This window comes from Octopus bimaculoides, chromosome 19 (genome assembly GCF_046866305.1).
Source record: "Octopus bimaculoides isolate indiv1 chromosome 19, ASM4686630v1, whole genome shotgun sequence".
In the NCBI taxonomy this organism is placed as follows: domain Eukaryota; kingdom Metazoa; phylum Mollusca; class Cephalopoda; order Octopoda; family Octopodidae; genus Octopus; species Octopus bimaculoides.
Genome location: NC_142946.1, coordinates 27,487,250 through 27,513,046, shown reverse-complemented (window position 1 = coordinate 27,513,046; position 25,797 = coordinate 27,487,250). Strand labels below are relative to the sequence as shown.

At 37.8% G+C, this 25,797-nt stretch overlaps 1 protein-coding gene across 2 annotated transcripts in view; it reads right to left on the bottom strand.

The window, feature by feature from the left end:
* Nucleotides 1–1,961: 1,961 nt before the first annotated feature.
* LOC106878819 (uncharacterized) overlaps nt 1,962–25,797 on the bottom strand; it is a 51,034-nt gene continuing 27,198 nt past the window's right edge. Inside the window, exons 5-7 of one of the 2 annotated variants that reach the window (XM_089366661.1) lie at nt 22,563–22,784; nt 12,075–12,143; nt 1,962–3,722 (exon numbers count right to left, since the gene is read on the bottom strand). In XM_089366661.1, coding sequence (XP_089222787.1) covers nt 3,535–3,722; nt 12,075–12,143; nt 22,563–22,784 — 479 coding nt within the window. In that variant the 3' untranslated portion in view covers nt 1,962–3,534. Of the gene's footprint in view, nt 3,723–3,788; nt 3,989–12,074; nt 12,144–22,562; nt 22,785–25,797 lie in introns of those variants that run through there. The other variant, XM_089366662.1, reaches the window with a different exon arrangement.

The window sequence follows — 25,797 nt, the reverse complement described above, 5'->3', positions numbered from 1 at the left end:
TCTAACCTCCCACCCCACAACAGCATGTGATGGACTCTGTTCTCTGTACACCTTTGGTGTTTATTGCTCCTATACATACAAAAACTATCTTCCCAGTTAACCTTCCTTTGATATTAAACAATATAACATCTAGTCACTTAACAATGGTGAAAAGAGAAAGAAAAAGAAATAAAACAATTTTCATAGATAAAGAAAAAGAAATAAAACAATTTTCATAGATAAAGCAATTAAGAGTATGAAGACAGGGAAAGCCCCCGGCCCATCAGGAATCACTGCAGAGATGCTCAAAATATCTGGCAGTATCGGATATAGCTTAGTCACCCGTATTGTTAATCAGGTGATACACAAAGGAGTCATACCCAATGACTGGTGTAGCAGCACCATAGTCAATTGCTACAAAGGTAAAGGTAACGATTTAGATACAAATAATTACAGAGGTATCAAGTTCTTGGATCAGGTAATGAAAGTCACGGAGAGAGTCATAGCCCAACTAATTAGGGAGAGAGTCAGTTTAGATGAGCTGCAGTATGGGTTCGTGCCAGGGAAAAGCACCACTGATGCTATATTTCTGGTAAGACAGCTGCAGGAGAAATACCTAGCCAAAGATAAACCTCTGTACCTTGCTTTCGTTGACATGGAGAAAGCCTTTGACAGGGTCCCCCAATCCCTTATCTGGTGGTCAATGAGGAAACTAGGGATAGAAGAATGGTTAGTGAGATCTGTGCGAACCATGTACAGAGACGCCGTCAGTAAGGTGAGGGTTGGCAACGAGTACAGTGAAGAATTCCGGGTAGAGGTAGGGGTCCACCAAGGTTCAGTTCTCAGCCCCCTCCTATTTATCATAGTCCGCCAGTATGCTCTGATGGATGTGTAATGTCAGTGTGCATACTCGACAGAATGTAAGTACCTTGAGAGAAAAGTTGAACCTCAGTTGTGGTGTGCAAGAGAAATGATTGCGTTGGTATGGTCATATGGTGAGAATGGATGAGGATAGCTGTGTGAAAAAGTGCCACACTCTAGCGGTTGAGGGAACCTGTGGAAGAGGAAGACCTGGGATGAGGTGGTGAAGCACGACCTTCAAACATTAGGCCTCACCGAGGCAATGACTTGTGACCGAGACCTTTGAAAATATGCTGTGCGTGAGAAGACCCGGCAAGCTAAGTGAGACCATAACCCGAGGCCTCTGCCAGGGGTGTAGCCAGTCCACTTATGCATACCTTTCCTTCATTGGACACTAAACTCCACTTGCGAAGACCTGTTGAGGCAAGTGAAATCGAAATCATGTTGGCACCTGTACCAGTGGCATGCTAAGAGCACCGTCCGAGTGTGATCATTGCCTAAGCAACTGTCTGGCTCCCATGCCAGTGGCACATAAATAGCACCATTTGAGCGTGATTGTTACCAGTGTCGCCTTACTGGCACTTGTGCCGGTGGCACGTGAAAAAACATTCGAGCGAGATCGTTGCCAGTGCCGCTGGACTGGCTCCTGTTCAGGTGGCATAAAAAATACACCATTTTGAGCGAGGCCGTTGCCAGTACCGCCTGACTGGCCTTCGTGCCGGTGACACGTAAAAGCACCCACTACACTCTCAGAGTGGTTGGCGTTAGGAAGGGCATCCAGTTGTAGAAACTCTGCCAAATCAGATTGGAGCCTGGTGTAGCCATCTGGTTCACCAGTCCTCAGTAAGATCATCCAACCCATGCTAGCATGGAAGGCGGACGTTAAACGATGATGATGATGATGATGATTCTTTCCCTTCACAAAAATGGATGAACTAAAACCTAAACTGCTTAAATGAATATGTTTCTCTGAAAGTATTTCTGAATTCCAAATATATTTTAGTAATCAGAAAAAAGATCTTGCGTTCATTTGTAGCAGATAAAATTATATCTGAATTTCCAATTAACAGGTGAACTTTTTAAAATGTTCAAAATAAAATGTGTCAACAAATATCAGGGCATTCACTTAATCAACTAAATCTCCTATTTTTTTTTTATTGAACTCTCAATGATATTCAAAAAAATGTATTTACATTACAAATGTTTTAGTTTTAAAAAAATTTAAAAATTACAATATTATGCAAATTGAAATTGGTGTTAATGTTGGTCAGGCATCTTTAGAAATACAATGAATATTTTTGCCTTAGATAAGACATTTTATGTATATGTTTACTGCAATAATTTTTAAAATACAAGGGTAGGCTGAAAAGTTGATAGGCTGACTATGATGGAGTAATGCTAGAGCTGTGAAATGTTGCATGCATTAATTTCAACCCTTCTTATTAATAACTGCATTGTTTCTTTCCAGGTAAACTGACACCTGACAGTTCAAAGAAGACTTCAAAAGTAACCAGCAGCAACTTCTCTTGAAAATGGAGAAAATTTGGTGTTATCAAATACCTGAAGAAAAAGGGTTTAGCTCTCAGCGACATTCATGCTGACATGGTTGCTACATTAGGGGATCATGCTCCAGCTTTATCAATAGTGCAAATGTGTGCAGCTGAATTTAGGAGGGGAAGGGAGAGTCTTGAAGATGACCCAACATCTGGACGTCCTGCAACTACCACCACAGAAGAGAACATTGAGTGTTTACTACATGGATGACAGGTGATTGACTATAAATCAAATACCCAATGCAATTAGCATTTCCTGTGAGAGAGTTGAGAATATTCTGCTTTGCAGGATGAAGGTTTCTGCTTGGTGGGTGCAACATCTGAAACCTGATCAAAAGCATTGACTGATCAAATCATAGGAAAATCTGACATTGTTTGAGACAGAATAAGCGGTTTTCTTGAACATTTTCTAACCCAGAATGAGTGTTGGGTTCAGCACTTTGAGCCAGAGACAAAGAGACAATCCATTCAGTGGAAACACCCCTATTCACCCGTACCAAATAAGGCCAAGATCATTTCATCTGCAGGGAAGGTGATGGCCTTAGTTTTCTTTTGGGATGTGAAGGACATTGTGTTCATTGACTATTTTCAAAAGGGCCACACCATCAATGGAGAGTACTAAGCCAACTTGCTGAGACAATTATGAAAGGCTTATCAAGACAAAACACCCAGGTAAACTGATAAAAGTCTTTTGTTTCAATAGCAGTTGTGCATGACTGTGGCTTGAAATAGCTAATCACCCCCCCCCCCCCCCCCCTATTCTCCTGATTTGGTCCCATCTGATTATTATCTGTTCTCCAACATGGAAAAGCACTTGGCTGGAAACCAACATCACAGCAATGATAATGTCATATCTGCTGTTGATGATTTTTTGACTAACAGGATGAAAACTTCAGCAATGGGATCCAAGCACTGATGGAAGAAGTGTATGGACCACAGGGAGAACTATGTTGAAAAATAAATCTCTTTGTCAGCCAATGAACTTTTCAGCTGGCCCTTGTATTTTAATGCAGAATGAATTTTTAGAAAAGTATAAAGAATGTAGACTATATTTAATATAGAATGAATTTCTAGAAAAATATATACATTGCATACAATACACAATGTCTATTTTTCAAATGGGTTTGATATTGAAATGTTTTCACAGATGCAGTACAAGTAAAATAAATGTCAACAATAATAAATTAAATGGTAAATTTCTTCTGGAACTATTACAACGATTTTCCTCACAAAAGCAATAATTGATTTTAACTCCATATGGGTTGCTGTAAAGATGGCATCCTAGAAGTTTTCCTGGTGTCACAGGGTCATCCAGATTAATTGATGGGTCTAAAAGTAAAAGAATAAATAAACTTAAAAACAGATACTATATATGCATGTGTGTATTTTTTCACATGCACCCATTCACACATACAGACTCAAACCTAAAGTACACAGCAAAAATGTTAGAAGTCAAACCAACTGTAGATATAATTTAAAAGGCACTTACAAACATGGAAAAAGGGAAATGAACTGCTGCTAAACATGTTTCAAAAAGTAAATACACCCAACTGAAAAGGATTTAAAGCAGATAAATTGCTTCCATCAAAGGTAAACTGGTAGAAAAAGAAAAGAAAGCACAACGAATAAGACAACAGTTGGTGTGACTATTCACAAAAACATCCTTAGCTACTACAAATAAACATAGAAACCTAAACTTGTTATTCCACATATCACTATTATTGAATATTAGAAGTTCTTTACAACTTAATAACATAGGTATAATTCTTTACCTATTAAATGAGAGCAGAGTTCATAAAAATATCTCTAAAGATTGCTGAAGAACAAAATATCTCAACAACGTGAAATATATTCGCCACTTAAATGCGGCTAAACCTTAAGGGTGAATGCTTTTAGCTCCAGGAGAACATCTCCTCCAGCTGGCTATTGACACACTTTCTGTGTCCTGTCGATATTTGCAAAGGGAAGTCATCCTTCCCATCGTCGATCTGATGTGATACGCACGTACTCGAGCTTCTGGGTATTTACCCTTCATCAGCGTATGACAATCACCGATTTTCGATGCGAAGGGCTCCCACAGAAAGTATGTCAATAGCCAGCTGGAGGAGATGTTCTCCTGGGGCTACAAGCTACAGCAGCATTCACCCTTAGTGGTTAGCCACATTTAAGTGGCAAATATACTTCATGTTGTCGCACAGTTACTGTTTATACCTCGTTCAGAGATTTATTATTGCTTGTTTACACTTTTTCGAGATCAGTGAATTTTCTTCACTGGAAAAAGGATATATGTATTTGCATTGGGAGCCCTTCACATGGAAGATCAGTGATTGTCATACGCTGACGAAGGGTAAATACCCAGAAACCCGGGTCCATGCGTATCACGTCAGATTGACGATGGGAAGGATGACTTCCCTTTGCAAATATCAACAGGGCACAGAAAGTGTGTCAATAGCCAGCTGGAGGAGATGTTCTCCTGGGGCTAAAAGCAACAGTAGCATTCACCCTTAGGGTTTAGCCGCATTTAAGTGGCAAATATACTTCACATTGTTGTGCAGTTACTGTTTATACCTCGTTCAGAGATTTAAAATATCTCAAATAAATTAAATATATATCTCTCTATAAGGAAAAGTAAAACATTAAAAAAAAAAAATCACATGGAAATTTAAAACGAAATAAAATTTTCCACAAAATGAATTGATACTGAGGCCATTGTCTGACAGAAATAGGTCGCTTAGTACATCTCGTAGGAAGGCAAGCGAAGTACTGAATGACTAAGTTTTTTCCTTTATACTGCGAATAGCATGTAAATGACAGAACCAGTTGACTTTATTGATATCAGAACTTTGCAAAAGAAAGTGGCCCAAGTTTCCTGTGAATAATAAGCTGTCAAAGAAAAAAAAGTGTGTGTGTGTGTGTTTTCTTTAATGGAAGAAGAAAGTGTAAATACTAAAAATTACTAATTCATAGAGGAGAATAATTTAATGATTTGTAAAGTGGCACTCAACTCAATTTCTGTTCAGTTAGAAACTGCCATACATAGCTGTAGTATCCTTGCACTGAATATTAAAGCAGCTACTTAACTAGTCAAATGTAGATGTGGTATTTCTGGACTTCACAAAGGCTTCATCAAAATTGATTATAAGATAATATGCTAGAAACTAAATGACCCCAGCCGAAATGTAAAATTAGGAGAGTAGTTGTACACAATATTCTAAAAGACAGAAATGAAGTTGTCATGATCTATGATTACTTTTCAAAATAACAGCAATCCAGTGTAACATGTCCTAAAGACGTGTTTTGGATCCATTACAATTTGTAAAATATCTTACAAATTCAGATAACAGTACATCTATCTTAAATAGCTATGTTACTGATACAATAAATTTCAAAGACATTTAAGAGTCCCATGATGCCAGAATGACATAAATAGGAGAGTTGAACAAAAAAAGCATGTAATTTAATGTTGAAAAGTTTCAAGTGCTTTGCTATTAACCCTCTGACACATTGCAGACTAGATACACTAGGTTCAGTAGAGATTGAAATCTCAGTTAGAATTTTTGCCAAATTTCGAAATTATGAGTAATGATGCACCATATCATTTTCTTATTACTTTAAAACCAGCAGAAATGTGTAGATAACTAACTAGCTGGATCCTGATAGCATTTAGAACAAAAGAGCAATTTCATACCAAGTCCATAACTTATACAACAAAGATTAATTCTATGTACTAACCAAACTACAGGGAATGACTGGTACTTTAAGACTCTATTTATAGTTGTGTAAAAGAAAGAAACAGAAAATAATACCAGACAATAATACTTAAAAGAGCTTGGAAGGATATTGGCCATGTGTGACATAGAAAAGTTATGCAACTGTCCCAAGTGGACCCTACTGTTCTGTGCCAAATATTGTCCTATAATTCCAGAATTAGAACTAGATATTGCAAAAGTCTTATGCTCAAAAGGGCTTCAACTGTTTCCTCTCATCAAAAAGCATAGGAAATATCTATGGAAAAGATGTCAGAATATCAGATAAATTTATATCACTCTAGGTGGCACATATGTAAACAATAGTATCAAACTTCATCAAATATCAACTATAAAGACTATAACAGCATTATTGAGAACACCTAATTAAAGGAGAAAATAAAAATCTGAAAACAAGGAAAGAATGTGTTTATGCATACATGCATACACATATATTGGAACAAACTCCGACAAGTTATAATGTTTCCTTGCTTTGAGAGTAATTCAACTGAGAGAATAAGTTGGTTTTTATGAATTAAGCATTCATACAGAAAATCAGAATGTAAGTATTAATACAATACAATAATAACATCAGACATTATAAACATTATACATACACAAATCATATACAAATTATACTATATAAATCAAATGCACAACAATAGAAAAGATGAGCACACCAAGACTCTCATAAAAAGATAAAACAAAATGCAAAACTAATCACAAACTGCAAAAACACTTAAATATAAAAAGAAAATCAACTATTGAACACCAAGCTATAAGTATGTGAACCTGGAAACAAGCTACAAATGACAGTTGGAAACTTCATGACTTCTACTGCTACACAAGCAGAATACTCCTGCACAAGCTCACCATGCAGATGAGAGAATAAAACAAAATTAGAGAGAGAAGTTATGAGTGAACAACAAATCCAATGTCTTCCTCGATTGATCAACTGACCAACTAACCAATGAATCTAAGAAGCCAGAGCTCATAGATTTAAACCCCATTTTAAAGTTTTCTCAACATGGCTCTGCCTAATGTTTAAAGAACAATCAGTTCAGTGGGGTCCACAGCTATTAAATAAAAGGATATGCATAATTGTAGAAACAGGACAATTAATGTAAATCAGAAAATAGAATGAATAAAACTTGGTATACACAGAAAGTACAAAAGATTAAAAATTTAGAAAAAAAAACATTGTAATCAGTTGTCAACAAAACCTGTAGCATACAGTTCATGCAACATCAACTGCATAATATTAAATATTGGTGAATGAAGCATTGCCTCATTCTAAATGTCTTTATAATATTAAAAAAAGGGGGAAAAAAAGAACAGGAGGAGACATGTGGGATGGAGAGTTGCTAAAGAGGTCACAGGAAGTGTGAAAAAGATTTTCAGATAAAAAACGCTACCAATGTTAATAATTAATTTCTTTACGGTTGAAAAGAAGCTAATTCAACTTAGATTAGATTAGATTAAATTAGATGATTCATATATTTATAGGTGCAGTTGTGGGTTCAATCCCACTGCGTGACACCTTGAGTATGTGCTTTCTACTATAGCCTTGGGCCAACCAAAGCCTTGTGAGTAGCTTTGGTAGATAGAAACTGAAAGAAGCCTGTCATATATATATATGTAAGGGACGACCGTGCGAACTCAAAAAGGAGAAATGGTGACGAATGGAAAAACAGAGGACTCCTTTTATTTAAACGCGTCACACGGTCGAACACACAATATTATATATCGAATGATGATATACATGATATGTTATACTACGATAACATATGTGACCAGTAATGAAAGACCACAACCGTATTAGATGAATAACAGAAATATTTATTGTAGCGTTAAAGATGTATGTCTGTGTGAGAGTGTGAATGCGACATATAAGTACATAATCAAAGACAGGCCGTCATACAAAGAAAAGTATGTATGTGAGTGATACATGTATGTGAAATGTTACAGCAGATAGAAAAAGAGTCAATAACACGTGAGCAATTTTATACCAGTTCTTGTGTACCCAATAGTATGAGTCTGTATATGAAGTGAGGGGAGGCTGAGTGTGGCAGAGCTGATCACTAGTTGTGATGTCGTGGCATCGATGCCGGGCCGTGATTCTTGTTATACAGATGTTCGTCGCTGGCTAAAATTCTTGTCTGTTTATTTATCATGGTGAAACTGAGTCACCTAACAGAATCGAAGAGAGAGAAGTGCCGCGGTGGTTTGGATTGGTGTACATAGAAAGTCGTGTAGACGCTGGTGGTGAAGAGGCTGCTGCTTGGTAGTAGTCATAGAAACGTGTTGCTGATATGGCGACGGCGGTGGTCATCGTTGGCTGGACGAAGCTGTTGAAGTGGTCGCTGGCTAATTGTTGCTGCTGCTGTCGTGTGGTACACGGAACAGTCTCTATAGAGAAACTGGACCGAGACAAATTTGGTGGGTATGAGTTGATCTATTTATAGCGTTAAGGGGGTTCCCAGACGGTAGCACAAAAACACTATCACGTGACCTTATTAAGGGCTGTGATTGGTCAGTTTGCGTTCTGGCGGGAAAGGTTCGAAGAATTTGCCGCTTCAAATAATAATCAGTCACGTGATGACAAGGCTGGTGTTTTCCCCTACGTTCGCGTTTGTTTATATTTAAATGAGAAGAATGGAGATAGCAGTTTTGTATCTAGTGACGATAGGTAGTTTCACTACATATATATATATATATACATGTAAGTGGATAAAGAAAGGGCACTCAACACATTTATTGGGAGCTACATGTATTGTACAAAACAATTTGATTCCAATTCCATGCTATTTAAAGTTTCAAAGTCTCTAATCAGGACCTTATGCTGGTGGAAATCTGAATAAATAGGGAGGTATAAGAAGTCTAAGATGGCTGCTGGTAGATGGGCTGTGATTGGTCAAGGAAGGTCACGTGATGACACAGTATTGGTAAGCAATATGTGAGAGGTTGTGTGCACGTATGTGCATCTGTGTATGCATGTGTATGTCTGTGGATGTAAATATGTGGTTGTACGGATGTGCAAGTATATGTATACTTGTGTATGTGCGTGCACATGTGTGTATACATGTATACTCGTGTATGTGCATATACAAGGGGTGTAGATTTGTGGGTGGGCTGGCATGGTTGACAGGGTGTTTATGCATACTGTGTATGTGTACACAAAAGTATATGTTTGTGCATTTGTATGTATGTGCATGCACATATATATATGTACACATGTGTGTATGCAAGCGTATGTAGGGGTGGTGTGTGTGCACATGGACGCTTGTGTGTGTGTTCATGTGCTTGCTGTTGCATGTGCAGCCCCTATATATGGGGCACACATGCAATAGTAACCACATATGGACACAGAAGCATCCATGTGCATGCCCACCCCCTTACATGGCCACACACACATTTTTATATATATGTATGTATGCGAGTACATATGTCTCTGTATTCATGTGTGTGGGTGCATGCATGTGTATGAATGTGAATGTGCATGTATATATATATATATATATATATGTTTGCATTCACACAGAATGCACAAGCACCACATCAACCATGCCAGGCCACACACAAATCCACACCCCTTCTATTTGCACATATGCCCACATGCCCCTTTGACCCTACACCCAGATGCCACTAATTTCCTGTCCTACCATGGCCAAACTCCCATTTTTCTCAAGTATCTGTTGTCGCTTGCTTACTAATACTGTGACATCATGTGACCTTTCTTGACCAATTGCAGCCCATCTGCCAGCAGCCATCTTGGACTTCCTGCCCCTCCCCATTTATTCTGATTTCCACTTGCCTGAGGAAAGCCCCCCCCCCCGCCTTAGGGGCTTTGAATCTTTAAGTAGTAAGGAATCAGAATTAAACTGTTTTGAACAATATATATATATGAATGTGTGTGTGTATATCTATGTGTGTGTCTTGTGTCTATGTTTGTCCCCCATCACTACTTGACAACTAGTACTGATGTGTTTATGTCCCCATAACTTAGCAGTTCGGCAAAAGAGTGTGATAGAATAAGTACACGGCTTAAAAAAAAGTCCTGGGGGTTGATTTGTTCAACTAATACCCTTGATGCTGGGTGTTACATCTCGGAGGTCACAGTGTCTCCAGAGAAAATGAGACAGAGTGGTAGAGTTCTCTCTATCCCTGGATCTGAATGAGTGCATATGCTGGACTATCTTCCTTTGAAGTCATTGGCTGTCATACCTGTATAGTGCCTTGTAATGCCATCGGATGGTGTAAGGGTGGCTCTGTATATCACAGCCCCTGAGAGGCAGGATCCTTCTAGAGGGCACATGGTGGGGTTTCGGCAGGTTGGGGTTGGGGTGGTGCGAGTGTATTTTTACGTCTGTTGATGCATGCGATGTTGGATACAATGTTGTCTAAGCAGGAGTAGCTCACCTTGATATTATGGGAGTTGAAGAGTTTGTAATACTAGTGGCCTCTGGGGAAGTGTTTCTTAATTAATGACAGGAAGCTACATTGGTGGAAATATTTGGGTTGAAAGAGATGTTATACCATATCATTTTCCTTTTCCTAATCTTTTTGGGGTGAGGAGAGGGTGTTTGGGGGTTGTCCACATAAGTGAGCTTCTCAGTAATCCCACTCCTAGCCAAAACATTGTTGTAGTGGGGGTCAGCCTTGTTAAAGATATCTCTATTGGCTGAGAGATTAGATAGTCGTTTCTAATGCCTGGAACCAGGTTTTTAATTGAGCTTGTGGATGTATAGTGTTTCCTCATTAGGCTTCCTGTACAGGACAGAGAGAACTCTACTTCCCTGTCTCATGTTCTCTGGAGACTCTGTGACCTCTGAGATGAAACACCCAGCATCAAGCGAACTATTGTTGACAGAGCGCCACCATATTCTCTCAGTGCCCCCAACTGCCAACTCTGCCTCCACGTAAAACTGCATGTCCTCCAACAACCTGCAGTATCCATCAATAAGAAATATGATTTATCTTATTGCTGTAACCAGCGGTATGCCCTTCTGGCAAATTTCAAGCCTCTGACTGCTGACAACCTGGATATACCACCTTAGTACCAGCTGCTACTCTGCACCAAGGTCACCATCACCAACCAACCCCATGAACAGGACCGCCAATTACCAATCCTCAATGCTTATCAATCCCCAATGCTTACCAACCCCCAATGCTTGTTATGCGCTCACTAATATGCATGTGTGCACGTCTGTTCATGTACATATATATGTGTGTGTGTGTGAGAATATGCACCCATGTACAGCTGTGCACACTTGCATCAATGCAGACATGCATGCAAAACCATATGAGTACATCTACACACCCACATATACAACTATATACTTGCGCATACTGCCCCTTCCTACCTCCCCTCCAACAACCTGACCGATTTCCTGTTCACCAACATCAAAACCACGACACCATGTGACCTTCCTTAACCAATTGCAGTCCACCTTATGGTAATAACAATCAACTTCTTTCATTCAAATTCAAAATGGCTGAAAATTATCATCACACTTAGAACACTCGGAGTACCAACGAATTTGAATCAACCAGTTTTGATCCACACATATATATATATTCTAATCTAACAAAAATATATACATAGTGTTTTCATATACAAACTTAACCAAATACTATTTGGCTCCATTCTTGCTTTATCTTCATTAAATACAAATAATACAAATAACAATTAAGGAAGACATGCATTTTTCTATTTGAAAAAGAAATCTAAAACAAGTTGTTAAAAAAAAAACAGGAGAGGTTCAGTGAGTATCAATTAACAAGTTATTTTCTTTGTATTGAATTTTATCTGTAAAAGCAGTGGAAATGATAGGCATGATTGTTGATATTTAGCAGTATAATAAAAGCAAAACTTCAGTGTTAAATGAAATATGAAATAATATAAAAAATATTTTTTGGATTAATAAAAGCTTACCTTTAATTCTGCGGATTAGACTGAGATAAGATCTTTGAGAATAGCATGTCCTCTGGGCTGTATTATAAGCTATACAAAGAGAAATGGAAAATGGTGAATTTATTGCAGAAATAATTAGCTAAATATATCAAAATTCTAAGTATTCAAAAGTAGTTAATGGCAGAATTGATGGACCATTAGACAAAATATCTTACAGTTTTTACATATATTCCTTTATGCTGAGATCATATGTGTTTTTTATACTTCTTGGTCTAATACAATAAATCTGTCAACTATTTCTCACCTCCAGAATATGAGAGGCTAGATGGCTATAATAAGAATCAACATAATACTTTCTCTTCACAAAAAATTGAACTATTTCATACATTCCCACCCTCTAAAAATTAGTGTACAATTGATTTTAAGAGTTTCTTTAATATAGTGTATTTTTATAAAATAAATTGAAGTCTATTACATTTAATATATGTCTACTTATGATAGAATGAACAGAATGATATAAATAGCTCTGAACAGTTCTGACCATCGTCCTCTTTAATATAGATTTTCCTATATTGGTATGAGTAACAAGGGTCTAAAACACAACATAACTTCATGCATTTCATCCCTCACAAGTTTTCTGAGGTTACTAACTATAACCTCAGTACTAGCTAATAACGTTAATTATCCTGCATGCATCATCAATACCTATGCATTTATCACTACAGCATGTTGTCCTTTTTATTAATGGCATTATTGTGCCCTTATCAGTTATATATCCTCAACACTAATAGATGCTAATTCATGTGTGATCATATATATGTATATACAGCCATGCTAGAGCACTGCCTTGAAGAATTTCAGTTAAATGAATTGATCCCAGTACTTTTTTCTTTTAAGCCTGGTACTTTGCCAAACCACTAAGTTATGGGGATGTTAACACACCAACACCAGTTGTCAAACAGTGGTAGGGGACAAACACAGACACAAAGACACACACATATATATATATATATTCAATTTTTCTCTTAAATCATTTGCTGTCTTACATGCACACTATCATTACCTATCTGGTGGAGCATGCTGGCTTCATTCCTTTCAAGCCTTCACATGTCCTCTGTAGTCGTAGCCTATGTTTCACTGTCATGCAGCATAGCTGTACGTACACAGACACAGACATCATACAATCTTTTACTCTGAGGGAGAAGTCCTTTGTTGCTAACAAAGGTAATAGCTCTCTGAACTTTGCCTAGTCCATTATTATTCTAGCAATTACACTTTCAGAACTTCCTCCTCCACTGCTAACTTGGATGCTTAGGTAAAAGAAGCTATCTACTACATCAAAGGAGCCCCTTGGAAATTTGTTGAAGTCTGTTCTCTATAAACTCTTAGTGCTTATTGTACCTGCACATCTGCCACACACACAAAGACTATTTTCTCTGTTAACCATCTTGTGACATTGCTGCACCTCTAATATGTCCATAGCTTGCACTGGGTACACCATATGGAGTTTATACCAACACCTTTTTGTAGATATTGTGTAGGGCCATCTCTCTGGAAAGATTAGTGATTTATCTGTTTCCCTACTTACTAGGACTTTGGTCTTTGCTAAATTAATTCTAAGGCCTTTGGCTCCAGACCTTGCTTCCACACCTGAAATTTCTTCTCTAGTTCAGGTAGTGACTCTTTGTACACTAAATTCATTTCTAACCTTTATCTTACTGACATCTTCTATGTACGTGGCTTGTACAGTTGACACCAACCACTCATCTATCCCTAGCTTCTGCATTGACCTTCAGATGAGGGAGTGGGGATCTCTGTTAAAGGCTTTCTCCATTTAAAAAAAAAAGCCAAGTACTAAATGCTTCTCTTGCAGTTGCCTTGCCAGGAACAAAGTGTCAGTAGTGCTTCTCCTAGGCATGAAACTGAACTGCATCTCATCTAGGCTAACTCTCTTCCTGATTTATTGAGCTATGTAACTCTCTGTAACTTTCATGACTTGGTCTAGCAATTTGATACCTCTGTAATTATTTCTGTCAAAGGCATCACCTTTACCTTTGTAACAGTTGACTACAGCTACACCAGTTGTTGGGTATGACTCTCTTGTGAACAACCTTAATTTTGCGTGTGTATGTTATCATCATCATCATCATTGTTGTTTAACATCCGCTTTTCATGCTGGCATGAGTTGGATGGTTTGACTGAGAACTGGTAAACTGCACCAGTCTGATTTGGCAAGGTTTCTACAGCTGAAAGCCCTTCCAAATACCAAGCACTCTGTGAGTATGGTGGGTGCTTTTTACGTGCCACCAGCAAAGGTGCCAGTCAGGTGGCACTGATACCAGCCATGTTCAAATGGTACTTTTTACGTACCACCAGCACGGATGATAATCAGGTGGCACTGGCATTTGCCATGCTCGAATGGTGCTTCTTAAATGCCACCAGCGTAGGTGCCAGTCAGGCGGCACTGACATTGGCTATGCTTGAATGGTGATTTTTATATGTCACAAGCATGGGTGCTAGTCAGGCGGCACTGGCATCAGCCACGGCACCGATTTCACTTGATTCAACAGGTCTTCACAAACACAGCATATCGCCTGATGATTGGAAGGTGCTTTTAAATGGGCCAGTTATGCGACACTGGCATCAGTCATGACTACGATCTCACTTGGCTTGCCGGGTCTTCTCAAACATGGCATATATCCAAAGGTCTCAATTGTTTGTTTTTGGCTCTGTGAGACTCAACGTTCGAAGGTTGTGCTTCACCACCTCATCCTATGTCTTCTTGGGTCTACCTCTTCCACAAGTTCCCTCCACCTTTAGGGTGTGACACTTCTTCACACAGCTGTCCTCATTCATATGCGTTACATGACTTACCAGCGCAGTCGTCTCTCTTGCACACCACATCTGATGCTTCTCATGTCCAACTTTTCTCTCAAGATGCTTACACTCTGTTGTGCATGCACACTGACATTACACATCCAGCGGAGTATACTAGCTTCATTTCATTCAAGTCTCTGCATATCCTCAGCAGTTACAGCCCATGTTTAACTGCCGTGTAGCATGGTTGTTCACACACAGACATCATACAGTCTACCTTTCACTTTCAGTGAGAGGTCCTTTGTAACCAGTAGAGGTAGGATCTCTCTGAACTTTATCCATGCCTATTCTTATTCTAGCAGCTATGCTCTCAGAGCATCCACCTCCACTACTGACTTGGTCACCTAGGTAACATGAGCTATCAATTACTTCTAGTTTTTCCCCCTGGTATGTGATGGAATCTGTTTTCTGTACATTTTCGGTGTTTATTGCCCCTGTACATCTCCCACACACAAAAACTATCTTCCCAGTTAACCTTCCGTTGATATTGCTGCACCTCTTATGTGTCCACAGCTTATACAGGGTACATCTTATGAGTTTCTACCTACACCTTTTCTACAGATCAAGCAGAGCCATCTACCTGAAGGGCTTTGCGATTCGTCCTCCTTCATTGTAGAGTTGTATAGTCTTGGTTATGGCATACAACTGGTCAGTCACAAAGTTGCTATTTATTTTGCATCTACTGCTGCACTCAGCAATACCAATGGCTAAGAACACATTGTCTCTTTAATGTTAACTGTAAATATACAATCTTGGTCAGCTCATTTGTGAAATGAAAAAAAAAAAAAACTATCTGGGAAGGGAATAATTACTTCCTATTGTATGATTCCAGCTATGGCTGAATGGGGTCAGCTGTGCTGGTGTACATATTTTTGGTTCTTCAGTTTTAAAAAGGAGAAGGACATGCTTTCAAAATAAATTTTCTATCATAAGGGCAATGGCTACAAATTTCACTTTTTGAGTTCAAAAAGGTACCTGGACTGTGTGAATTTTTTAAGATTATTCTTCTCTCAGCTAAGTAAAGCTTAGTTGCTTCTGTTCAGGTATAGCTCAGGTTGTTCCAGCAGTTTCTTGTTGATTTTGTATGGTGTTCCTTCCTCTTTTAATCACCATATATAAACGGTTAATATTGTAATGTTGCACCTCTCTTGGATCCTAAAAGAGGGTTTGTGATTATTTAGCCTAGCTTTAAAGGGGGCCTCTATTGCCCCAACATATTTCTGAGTGTGTGTTCCTCCTTTGCTGCTGTTGTTTGATCGTACTACCTCTGCTTCATAGACCACACCCTTGGTGTTACACCAACCTTTCACTGAACACTCACTGCTAATCCTACATGGGCATCCTGCCTCTGTACAGTGCTTTGAAATGTACACTAATATCTTTTTGACACTAGGTGCACATCTGAATGCAGCCCTTAAATTATGTCTACTGAATAATCTCCTATACCTATGGGACAATGTGAAATGCTTATCTAACAATCTAAGGAAGGCACTTTACACATAGATCTTATGTTGAGTGTGACGGGCATGGCAAACCAGAAAACTTTACAGTGGCACTTTTCTCTTGTGGGTATTAGGGCCAGTCATATAAGTAGTTCAATTCTTAAACCCACTGGTTACAAGAGCCTCATTGTTATAGGGGACTATTACATCAAAAACATCTTTATTCAAGGATAATTTTGAAATAATCTTAATGACACATTTTGGGGTTTTTAAAGACTATATATAGGTGAGTGCCAGGAGGCTGTGTTGATATATGACAACCTTTCATTAGGTTTGCAGTATGGATTATATGAACAAGTGCTCAAATTGAATGTTATATCTAAGGTAACTTTGGTTTCAATAGTAACCTTAAGTTCAATGGAGTTAAGGTTGTGAATCAAGTCTTTCCTAAGCTTATTCAAAGTATGCCCATTTCTGCCTCTAGAGATGGCTTAAACATCCCTATATAGACCAAAGCTGGTTGACGGGACAACCTGTTTAAGGTGTCACAAATAATCTTATGAGGTCACAGATATCTGCACAGATAATGCTTCCATCACCACATCGAAAGAATCTTCTGGGTTAGTTTGTTTGAGGCAGGCTGAACATTTGTTGAACAGCAGGGTCTTTCTGGCATGAATTATTACCTATATATCCCTATTGCTAACACTGATTAGTGAAAATAATGTCTTTGATGCAGATGAATAAATGTCCACTATATTGAATTGAACCCTGCTCTATTTCTACTTTGGCTTGCTTTAAACCATTAAATTACTTCATTGTTATTGTCATAAGACAGGATATCTTCCTTATATCATTGCTTATCTTCCTCAATTCTGATTTAGATGGGTTAATCAGGTGGAACTTGGGGTTGGAGGTGAAGTTTGGCTTATGATCTTTGGTGATAATAAAAGCATTCCTCTCAGCTAAGGCTTTTACTCTCTCAGCTATATCTAACACATTAGCTAAATATTTTGGTACATTATTTATGCCATCATATGAGGGAAGCTCATCTATAGTGAGAATTCACAAAAGACGAAGACGGGTGTGTAAACAACAAACAGATGTATTAGTTTAATGCTTGGGAAGTGAGAAAGTCTTTTACATTTCAAACCTATGCTCTTTGACAGAAAGGGAGAGAAAATAGGAAAAGGTTTAGTGGCTAGCAATCTATCATCTATAGTTTTGTGTGAAGCTATCCCCAAAGAGCCTCATCATATGTGCTGGTTTTTACTTAGGATTTTGGTTTTATCTGAGAAAAGCAAAGCCCAGTCTGAATCTTTAAGGAAATGTATATTTGAAGTAAGCTTGCACTGAAGCAGGCTAGAGAACTTCTGGTATTTCAGTTTGAAGATGATGCTCAGTAGATCTGCTTTGAAGGCTTTCAGTTCTTTGATTCTGGGAAGGAACCTTCCAGATTTGATGTTATAAAAATTGGAATCTGAGGGTGATGTTGTTTGGTCATAGAAGTAGGCTTTCTATTTCATGCAACTTATAAAGTCAATGAACTTCCCCCAGCACATCCTTATGTCCAGCTCGTTTGATGACACAGGTATGGTTTTGGTAGAATAACCAAGATCATATATTTCCATATCCATAAAGAGCATATAAAACAAGTCCTTTCATGACAATATATAGGTGCACAATCAGAGAGGCATCTATAAAGTACAAACCATGTGATACACTCTGTAACAAGAGAAGTGTTGTCCATAAGTCAGAAAAAACACATTCTAAAAGAGAAATTGAGCAGTTATATTTTTATATTGTTGAGTAGTATATTCTTGATTATGGCATATAAATGATCAGAGAATTACCATTGGTTTTGCATCTGCTATTGCACTTGGCAATACTGATGACTCTTCAGACATTCTGGCTGGAAGCACATAACCTTTTTAATGCTGGAGATAATTATACAGTCTTGGTTAGCTTAATGGTGAAAAAAAAGAGAAATGGAAAACAAAAAAATTCTGGGAGGGGAAGAAGACTTGCCTCGTATTATATGATTAAAGTAATAGACATGTTTTCTGTTCTTTAGTCCAATAAAAGGGGAGTACCACATATCAAATGAATTTTCTATCACCATCATCATCGTTTAATGTCCGCTTTCCATGCTAGCATGGGTTGGACGATTTGACTGAGGACTGGTGAACCAGATGGCTACACCAGGCTCCAATCTGATTTGGCAGAGATTTTACAGCCGGATGCCCTTCCTAATGCCAACCACTCCGAGAGTGTAGTGGGTGCTTTTACGTGCCACCAGCACGAGGGCCAGTCAGGTAGTACTGGCAATGGCCATGTTCAAATGGTGTTTTTTACATGCCATCTGCACAGGAGCCAGTCCAGTGGTACTGGCAACGACCTCACTCGAATGTTTTTTCACATGCCACCGGCACAAGTACCAGTAAGGCGACGCTGGTAGCGATCACACTCAAATGGTGTTATTTACGTGCCACTGGCACGGAATCCAGACAGCTGCTCTCGCTCGGACGATGCAGTTAGAGCTCCACTTGCACGGGTGTCAGTCATCGAATTTGGTTCAATTACGATTTCGATTTCACTTGCCCCAACTGGTCTTCGCAAGCAGAGTTTAGTGTCCAATGAAGGAAAGGTTGGCTTGGGTGCCAGTCGTCGAATTTGGTTTGATTTCGATTTCACTTGCCTCAACAGGTCTTCGCAAGCAGAGTTTAGTGTCCAATGAAGGAAAGGTATGCATAAGTGGTCTGGCTACACCCCTGGCAAAGGCCACGGATTATGGTGTCACTTGGCTTGCCGGGTCTTCTCATGTACAGCATATTTCCAAAGGTCTTGGCCACTAGACATTGCCTCGGTGAGGCCCAATGTTCGAAAGTCGTGCTTCACCACCTCATCCCAGGTCTTCCTGGGTCTACCTCATCCACAGGTTCCCTCAACTGCTAGGGTGTGGCACTTTTTCACACAGCTATCCTCATCCATTCTTGCCACATGTCCATACCAGCGCAATTGTCTCTCTTGCACACCACAACTGATGCTTCATAGGTTCAACTTTTCTCTCAAGGTACTTACACTCTGTCGAGTATGCACACTGACATTACACATCCATCGGAGCATGCTGGCTTCATTTCTTGCGAGCTTACGCATGTCCTCAGCAGTCACGGCTCATGTTTCACTGCCATGTAGTATGACTGTTCGTACACATGCGTCATACAGTCTGCCTTTTACTCTGAGCGAGAGGCCCTTTGTCACCAGCAGAGGTAAGAGCTCTCTGAACTTTGCTCAGGCTATTCTTATTCTAGCAGTTACACTTTCAGTGCACCCTCCCCCACTACTAACTTAGTCACCAAGGTAATGCAAGCTATCAACTATTTCTGGTTTTTCTCCCTGGAATGTGGCAGAAGTTGTTCTCTGCACATTTTCAGTGTTTATTGCTCCTGAGCATCTGCCACATACAAAAACTATCTTCCTAGTTAGCCTTCCTTTGATATTGCTGCACCTCTTATGTGTCCATAGCTTACACTGGGTACATCTTATGGAATTTCTACCTACGCCTTTTCTACAGATCGAGCAGGGCCATCTACCTGAAGGGGTTTGTGTTTTGTCTACCTTCCTACTTATTAGGACTTTGGTTTTAGCTAGGTTGACTCTAAGGCCCTTCAATTCTAATCCTTGCTTCCACACCTGAAACTTCTCCTCTAGTTCTGATAATGACACAGCAATTAGAGCAAGGTCATCAGCATAGAAGAGCTCCCAGGGGCATCCTGTCTTGAATTCCTGTGTTATTGCCTGGAGGACTATGATAAATAGGAGGGGGCTGAGGACTGAACCTTGGTGGACCCCTACCTCTATCCGGAATTCTTCACTGTACTCGTTGCCAACCCTCACCTTACTGACAGTGTCCCTGTACATGGCTCGCACAGCTCTCACTAACCATTCATATATCCCTAGTTTCCTCATTGACAACCAGATAAGGGATCGGTGGATCTTGTCAAAAGCTTTCTCCATGTCAACAAAAGCAAGGTACAGATGTTTATCCTTGGCTAGGTATTTCTCCTGCAGCTGTCTTACCAGAAATATAGCATCAGTGGTGCTTTTCACTGGCACGTACCCAAACTGCAGCTCATCTAAACTGACTCTCTCCCTAAATTAGTTGGGCTATGACTCTCTCCGTGACTTTCATTACCTGATCCAAGAACTTGATACCTCTGTAATTATTTGTATCTAAAGCGTTACCTTTACCTCTGTAGCAGTTGACTATGGTGCTGCTACACCAGTCATTGGGTATGACTCCTTTGTGTGTCACCTGGTTAACTATACGGGTGACTAGGCTATAGCCGACACTACCAGATATTTTGAGCATCTCTGCAGTGATTCCTGATGGGCTGGGGGCTTTCCCTGTCTTCATACCCTTAATTGCTTCATCTACCATGGTACTGTCAATTAGGATAGCTGGTCCCTCTGTTGGGTCGACATTCGGCAGACTCTCTTTCTCCCATTCATTCTCTTTATTGAGCAACCTTTGATAGTGACGTCTCCAAACCTCTCTCTTTGCAGCCACGTTTAGTGCAAATGAACCATCATCCATGCAGACACATTTCTCTCCTATGACATCATGATTCTCTCTCACATACTGTCTAGCAACACGAAATACCTCAAGTCTTTGGTCCTCACGGTGCAGAACATTGGCAAATTTTTTTCTTATCTGCTTCCCCTCTGGCTAAATAAACCTGTCTCCTAACTTCCCTTCTGGCAGTCTGATACAATTCCCGGCTACCACCGTTCTTCCAGTCTTTCGAAGCCTGTTTCTTTTCTCTAATAGCCCTGTCAACAATATTGTTCCACCACCGCGTTATTTTGGGTCGAGAAGGGACTGTAAATTTAAGGCTGTACTGTCAAATGCAATAACAGACAAAACCAATGGTAACTTTCTTACTGGTTATATACTTTAACCAAGAATATACTACTCAACAATATATGACCATTCAAATTCTCTTTTAGAGTATGCTTTTTTTCTGACTTACGCACATCTGATTGATTACATACACACACACACATCTATCTACTCACACATATTCATACAGATTTATGTATGAGTATACATGCTTACATTCATACACACATATGGGCATATCCCTTGTACGTTTTTTACACCTATCAGTTTCTATATACACAAATACATATATCTGTCCATATATGTGACTAGAGACATACTTGTGCATTCTTATTTACATGTGTAACCATATAGATGGGCATGTATACAGCAATATTTTCACACATATATATTATATATATAAGTATCAGTACATCTAACTATACGTGCAAATCAAATATGGAAGAAGAATTATAAATGTAAAATTTAATTTATGAGACAATCATTTGAAAATCGTCTCGACTTTATTAATCAAGTGAAGTTAAGACTTGACTTGTCTAATCCTATTTATTTTCTCTTTCTCATTCTCAAATCTCTTATGAACTAAGTGTTGTTGGTGCAGCCTATTATAAGTTTCCAGATTTTACTCTGAAATGGTCCTTCATGTATTTGTAAGAAAAGAAATTATCAAGATATGCTATTCTCTTTTACTTGTTTCAGTCATTCGACTGTGGTCATGCTGGAGTACCACCTTTAGTTGAACAAATCGACCCCAGGACTTATTCTTTGTAAGCCTAGTACTTATTCTATCGGTCATTTTTGCTGAACCACTAAGTTATGGGGCTGTAAACATACCAACATCAGTTGTCAAGCAATGGTGGGGGATAAACACAGACACACAAACATATACATATATATACGAAGGGCTTCTTTCAGTTTCTGTCTACCAAATCCACTCACAAGGTTTTGGTCGGCCCAAGGCTATAGTAGAAGACACTTGCTCAAGGTGCCATACAGTGGGACTGAACCCAGAACCGTGTGGTTGGGAAGCAAGCTTCTTACCACACAGCCATGCCTGTTTAGCATTTGATATTTTTATCAATGCAATCTTCTGCATTGTTACCAAAAGATTACTTTTGGTTTTTAAACTTTTATATTGTAGAAATAAATTAGTTCATAGCATGTAGATAAATAGCATGAAGATAACAGCAATATTTGGCAGCTGTCATACAGCTACATGTAAACCTTAAAGGAAGAGCAAGCTGATGGTTATCTTCAAATAAAACATGTTAAAGCCATAAAACTTACATATATCCCATTGTTTGGCACAAATGTAGCAACTGGCAGCAATAGTGTAGACATCTCGGTCCCAATCAAAATCTTCAAGAGAACAGCTAGCACACTCAACACACTGAATGCCTTCATAACTTTTCTCAAGGTCTTGACCTGGTCTTGATAAAGAACTTCCTGGAACACTGACTTGGAGATCCCATGTCCATTGAAATAAAGATGCAACACCATCATTCCATCCTGAAATTTAAAATGCATTAAATTTACAATGATTTCTTATAAAATGGTTTACAAGAAATATGAGAATTTTATGTTCATGCCTTCCACAAATACATAAAAATGAAATACCTGAAAATATAGTGCAATTTCAAGGCAACAAAAATAATGAGTAGGCGTGGAAAGCAGTGATGGGGAGTAAACAAAGTTAAGTTGAAGTTGAAGAGAACTAATGAGCTTGAAATGCATCCACCAGTCCAATTGAGTGCTCTGAGCTGACTATGGTGTTCTGACACCTTTTTGTCTTATGTGCAAATGTTTTCAACACAACAAACTGCAGTGAAAAGCTTTTACAGGTTCAAATATTTCTCAGACATATTTGAATTGGTTTTAAGTTTGTTTACTCTCCATCACTGCTTCATGCACCTACTCATGATATACATATTACATATATATATATATACACAAATATATAAAAGTAATAAAGGTAACGTCTGGTCATAGAGTTGGAAAGTTGTTAGTCAATGGTCAAAAGGTCATCAGAGTATAAAATGTCCGGTGATAGTGAGGACAGGAGAATAAGCAATCTATCCCTTGGCTTGCTAATGGATTGTAAGGACTCTTCCAGGCTTAGTCAGTGAATGGGGTATCCCATGTTTGCAGCAGATAACGCTTGAAATGGATGCATGGGGTGAAGATTCCTTGGTGAGTGTTTAGTGACCTAAGTCTCAGGGAGTCTTTAAGTATCCTAGCTCATTTTCACACATGACGAATGCCAAAATCTAGACTTGGAAGTATATTATAATACTACCAGCTATTCAATAATTCTTAGGGTGAACGGACTCTATACTGTACTCTGCTATGTTCCTAATGGAATACACCTTAAATAACACTGACAAAAACCAGATAACTGGTCAAAGTCACTTTCTTTGAATCAGTACTACAAACGGTCAAAGGATGGAAAAACTAAATCTAGACTTCTCACTAAAGGACATCTCCATTCCAACTAAAAATGAATATTTCAGATAATAAAATTTCACGTGTGCAACCTAACATAAGGAACAGATCAAAAATTAACAGCAAGCAGAATGAAACTGCCAGCGTCTACTAAATTCAAATGACTTCACTGGTAAATCTAATCAGTTTAATTTATTATTTTTTAACTTTTAAATAATATAAATTTAAAAATAATAAACTAAACTGATTAAAACTACCAGTGAAGTCATTCTTTTCCTTTTTTCATATATATATATATATATATATATATATATACATACATATATATATATATATATATATATATATATATATATATATATATATATATATATTAAGGGATAAAAATATCCAATGAATTAGCAGTTTATACCAAGATTAATTATTCAATGATATTCAGTCTGTTGAGATGATGTGGAAGCATAACATCTAATAACCTAATGGTATATCTTTTCTACTCATCTGATGAGATTTTGCTCAATAAAATGTTTTAATTACTGGAATGTAATTATTTGGGCAAAATTAAAACAGCTGTAAGAGAATATGTTGAATTTTTGCAGTTAATAAATTATATTAATGCTACATCTCCATTTTATATATAAAGTTTAATCTTTTATTCTTAATATTTTTTTCGTTCTTAATTTTTTCATTCATAATTTTTTCATTCATACTTTTATTTTTATTTCTACGTTTGTAGAAATAAGTATTCTTGTATTTTTCTATTATTCAATTGATTTTTAATGATAATTAAATAAACGTTTTTAGTTTTAAATAGTATAGCTTTAACTATTACACTGGTTAAATATGTACTAATTTTATCTTTATTATTATTTTAACCTTAAACTTCGTTCAAATTGTATTTAAAACGATAATAATTTATGTAAGCTGGTTTTTGTATATAATATACATGTTAGCATATATTATAATGGATGTAGGGATGATTATGGAATGTTTATTATTTTGATATTTTGATATTTTTAATAATTTTTCTATCTTTATAAAATAAGTATTTTATATAAATTCATTTGGTACTTATTGTTGGTTGATATATATATTTATTTATTATAATTATTGTTCTATTTACAACCTGATGATTAGTTGTATTTTTGAATAGAATTTATTTTTGATAATTTTAATTGATTTTAATCGATTTAAATTTCCTTTCTATTTGAAAATTAGTTATGAAACACGTGTAGTCATTTTATTATCTTTATCTTATATTTACTTTGTTTTATATTATACTCATTTATTGTGCTTTTAATTATTAATTTTTCTATATGTGATAGTGGATTTTCATCGATGAGTTCTTGAAACTTGGTTATTTTCCCTAAAACTATATATTTTATATATATTTTAATCTATAAAGCTCAATTTAATTTTAATTTTTTATAAATTGATTTTAATTGAATTTTTACCTGTAATTTTGGATTTTGTACCTAATATTATTATATATATATATTCAGCCATTAGACTGTGGCCACCACCTTGAAAAAAGTTTTAGATTAACAAATTGACCCCAGTATTTTTCAAGCCTGGTTTTTATTCTCTCAGTCTCTTTTATTGAACTGCTAAGTTATGGAGATGTAAACACACCAACACCAGCTGTCAAGCAGTTGCAGGTGACAAACACACACACACATTCTTTTATTCCTTTACTTGTTTCAATCATTTGACAACAGCCATGCTGGAGTACTGTCTTGAAAGGTTTTAGTTGACCAAATCGACCCATGATGAGCTCCTTTTAGTTTTCTCTCTACCAAATCCACTCACAAGATTTTGGTTGGCTCAAGGCTATAGTAGAAGACATTTTCCCAAAGTGCCACACAGTGGGATGAACCCAGAATCATGCAGTTGGGAAGTAAACTTCTTACCATACAGCCACACCTGCATGCACTCAGACACACATATGCATACATTCTTACATATAAAAAATGAAAACTAGTAATTCTAAAAGCGACTAAAATTCAACCAGAACACTAACCAATAGTGTTTTACTTTTGTTTGTAAGTACTTTTTGAGTTGTGTCATTTTTATTGTCATT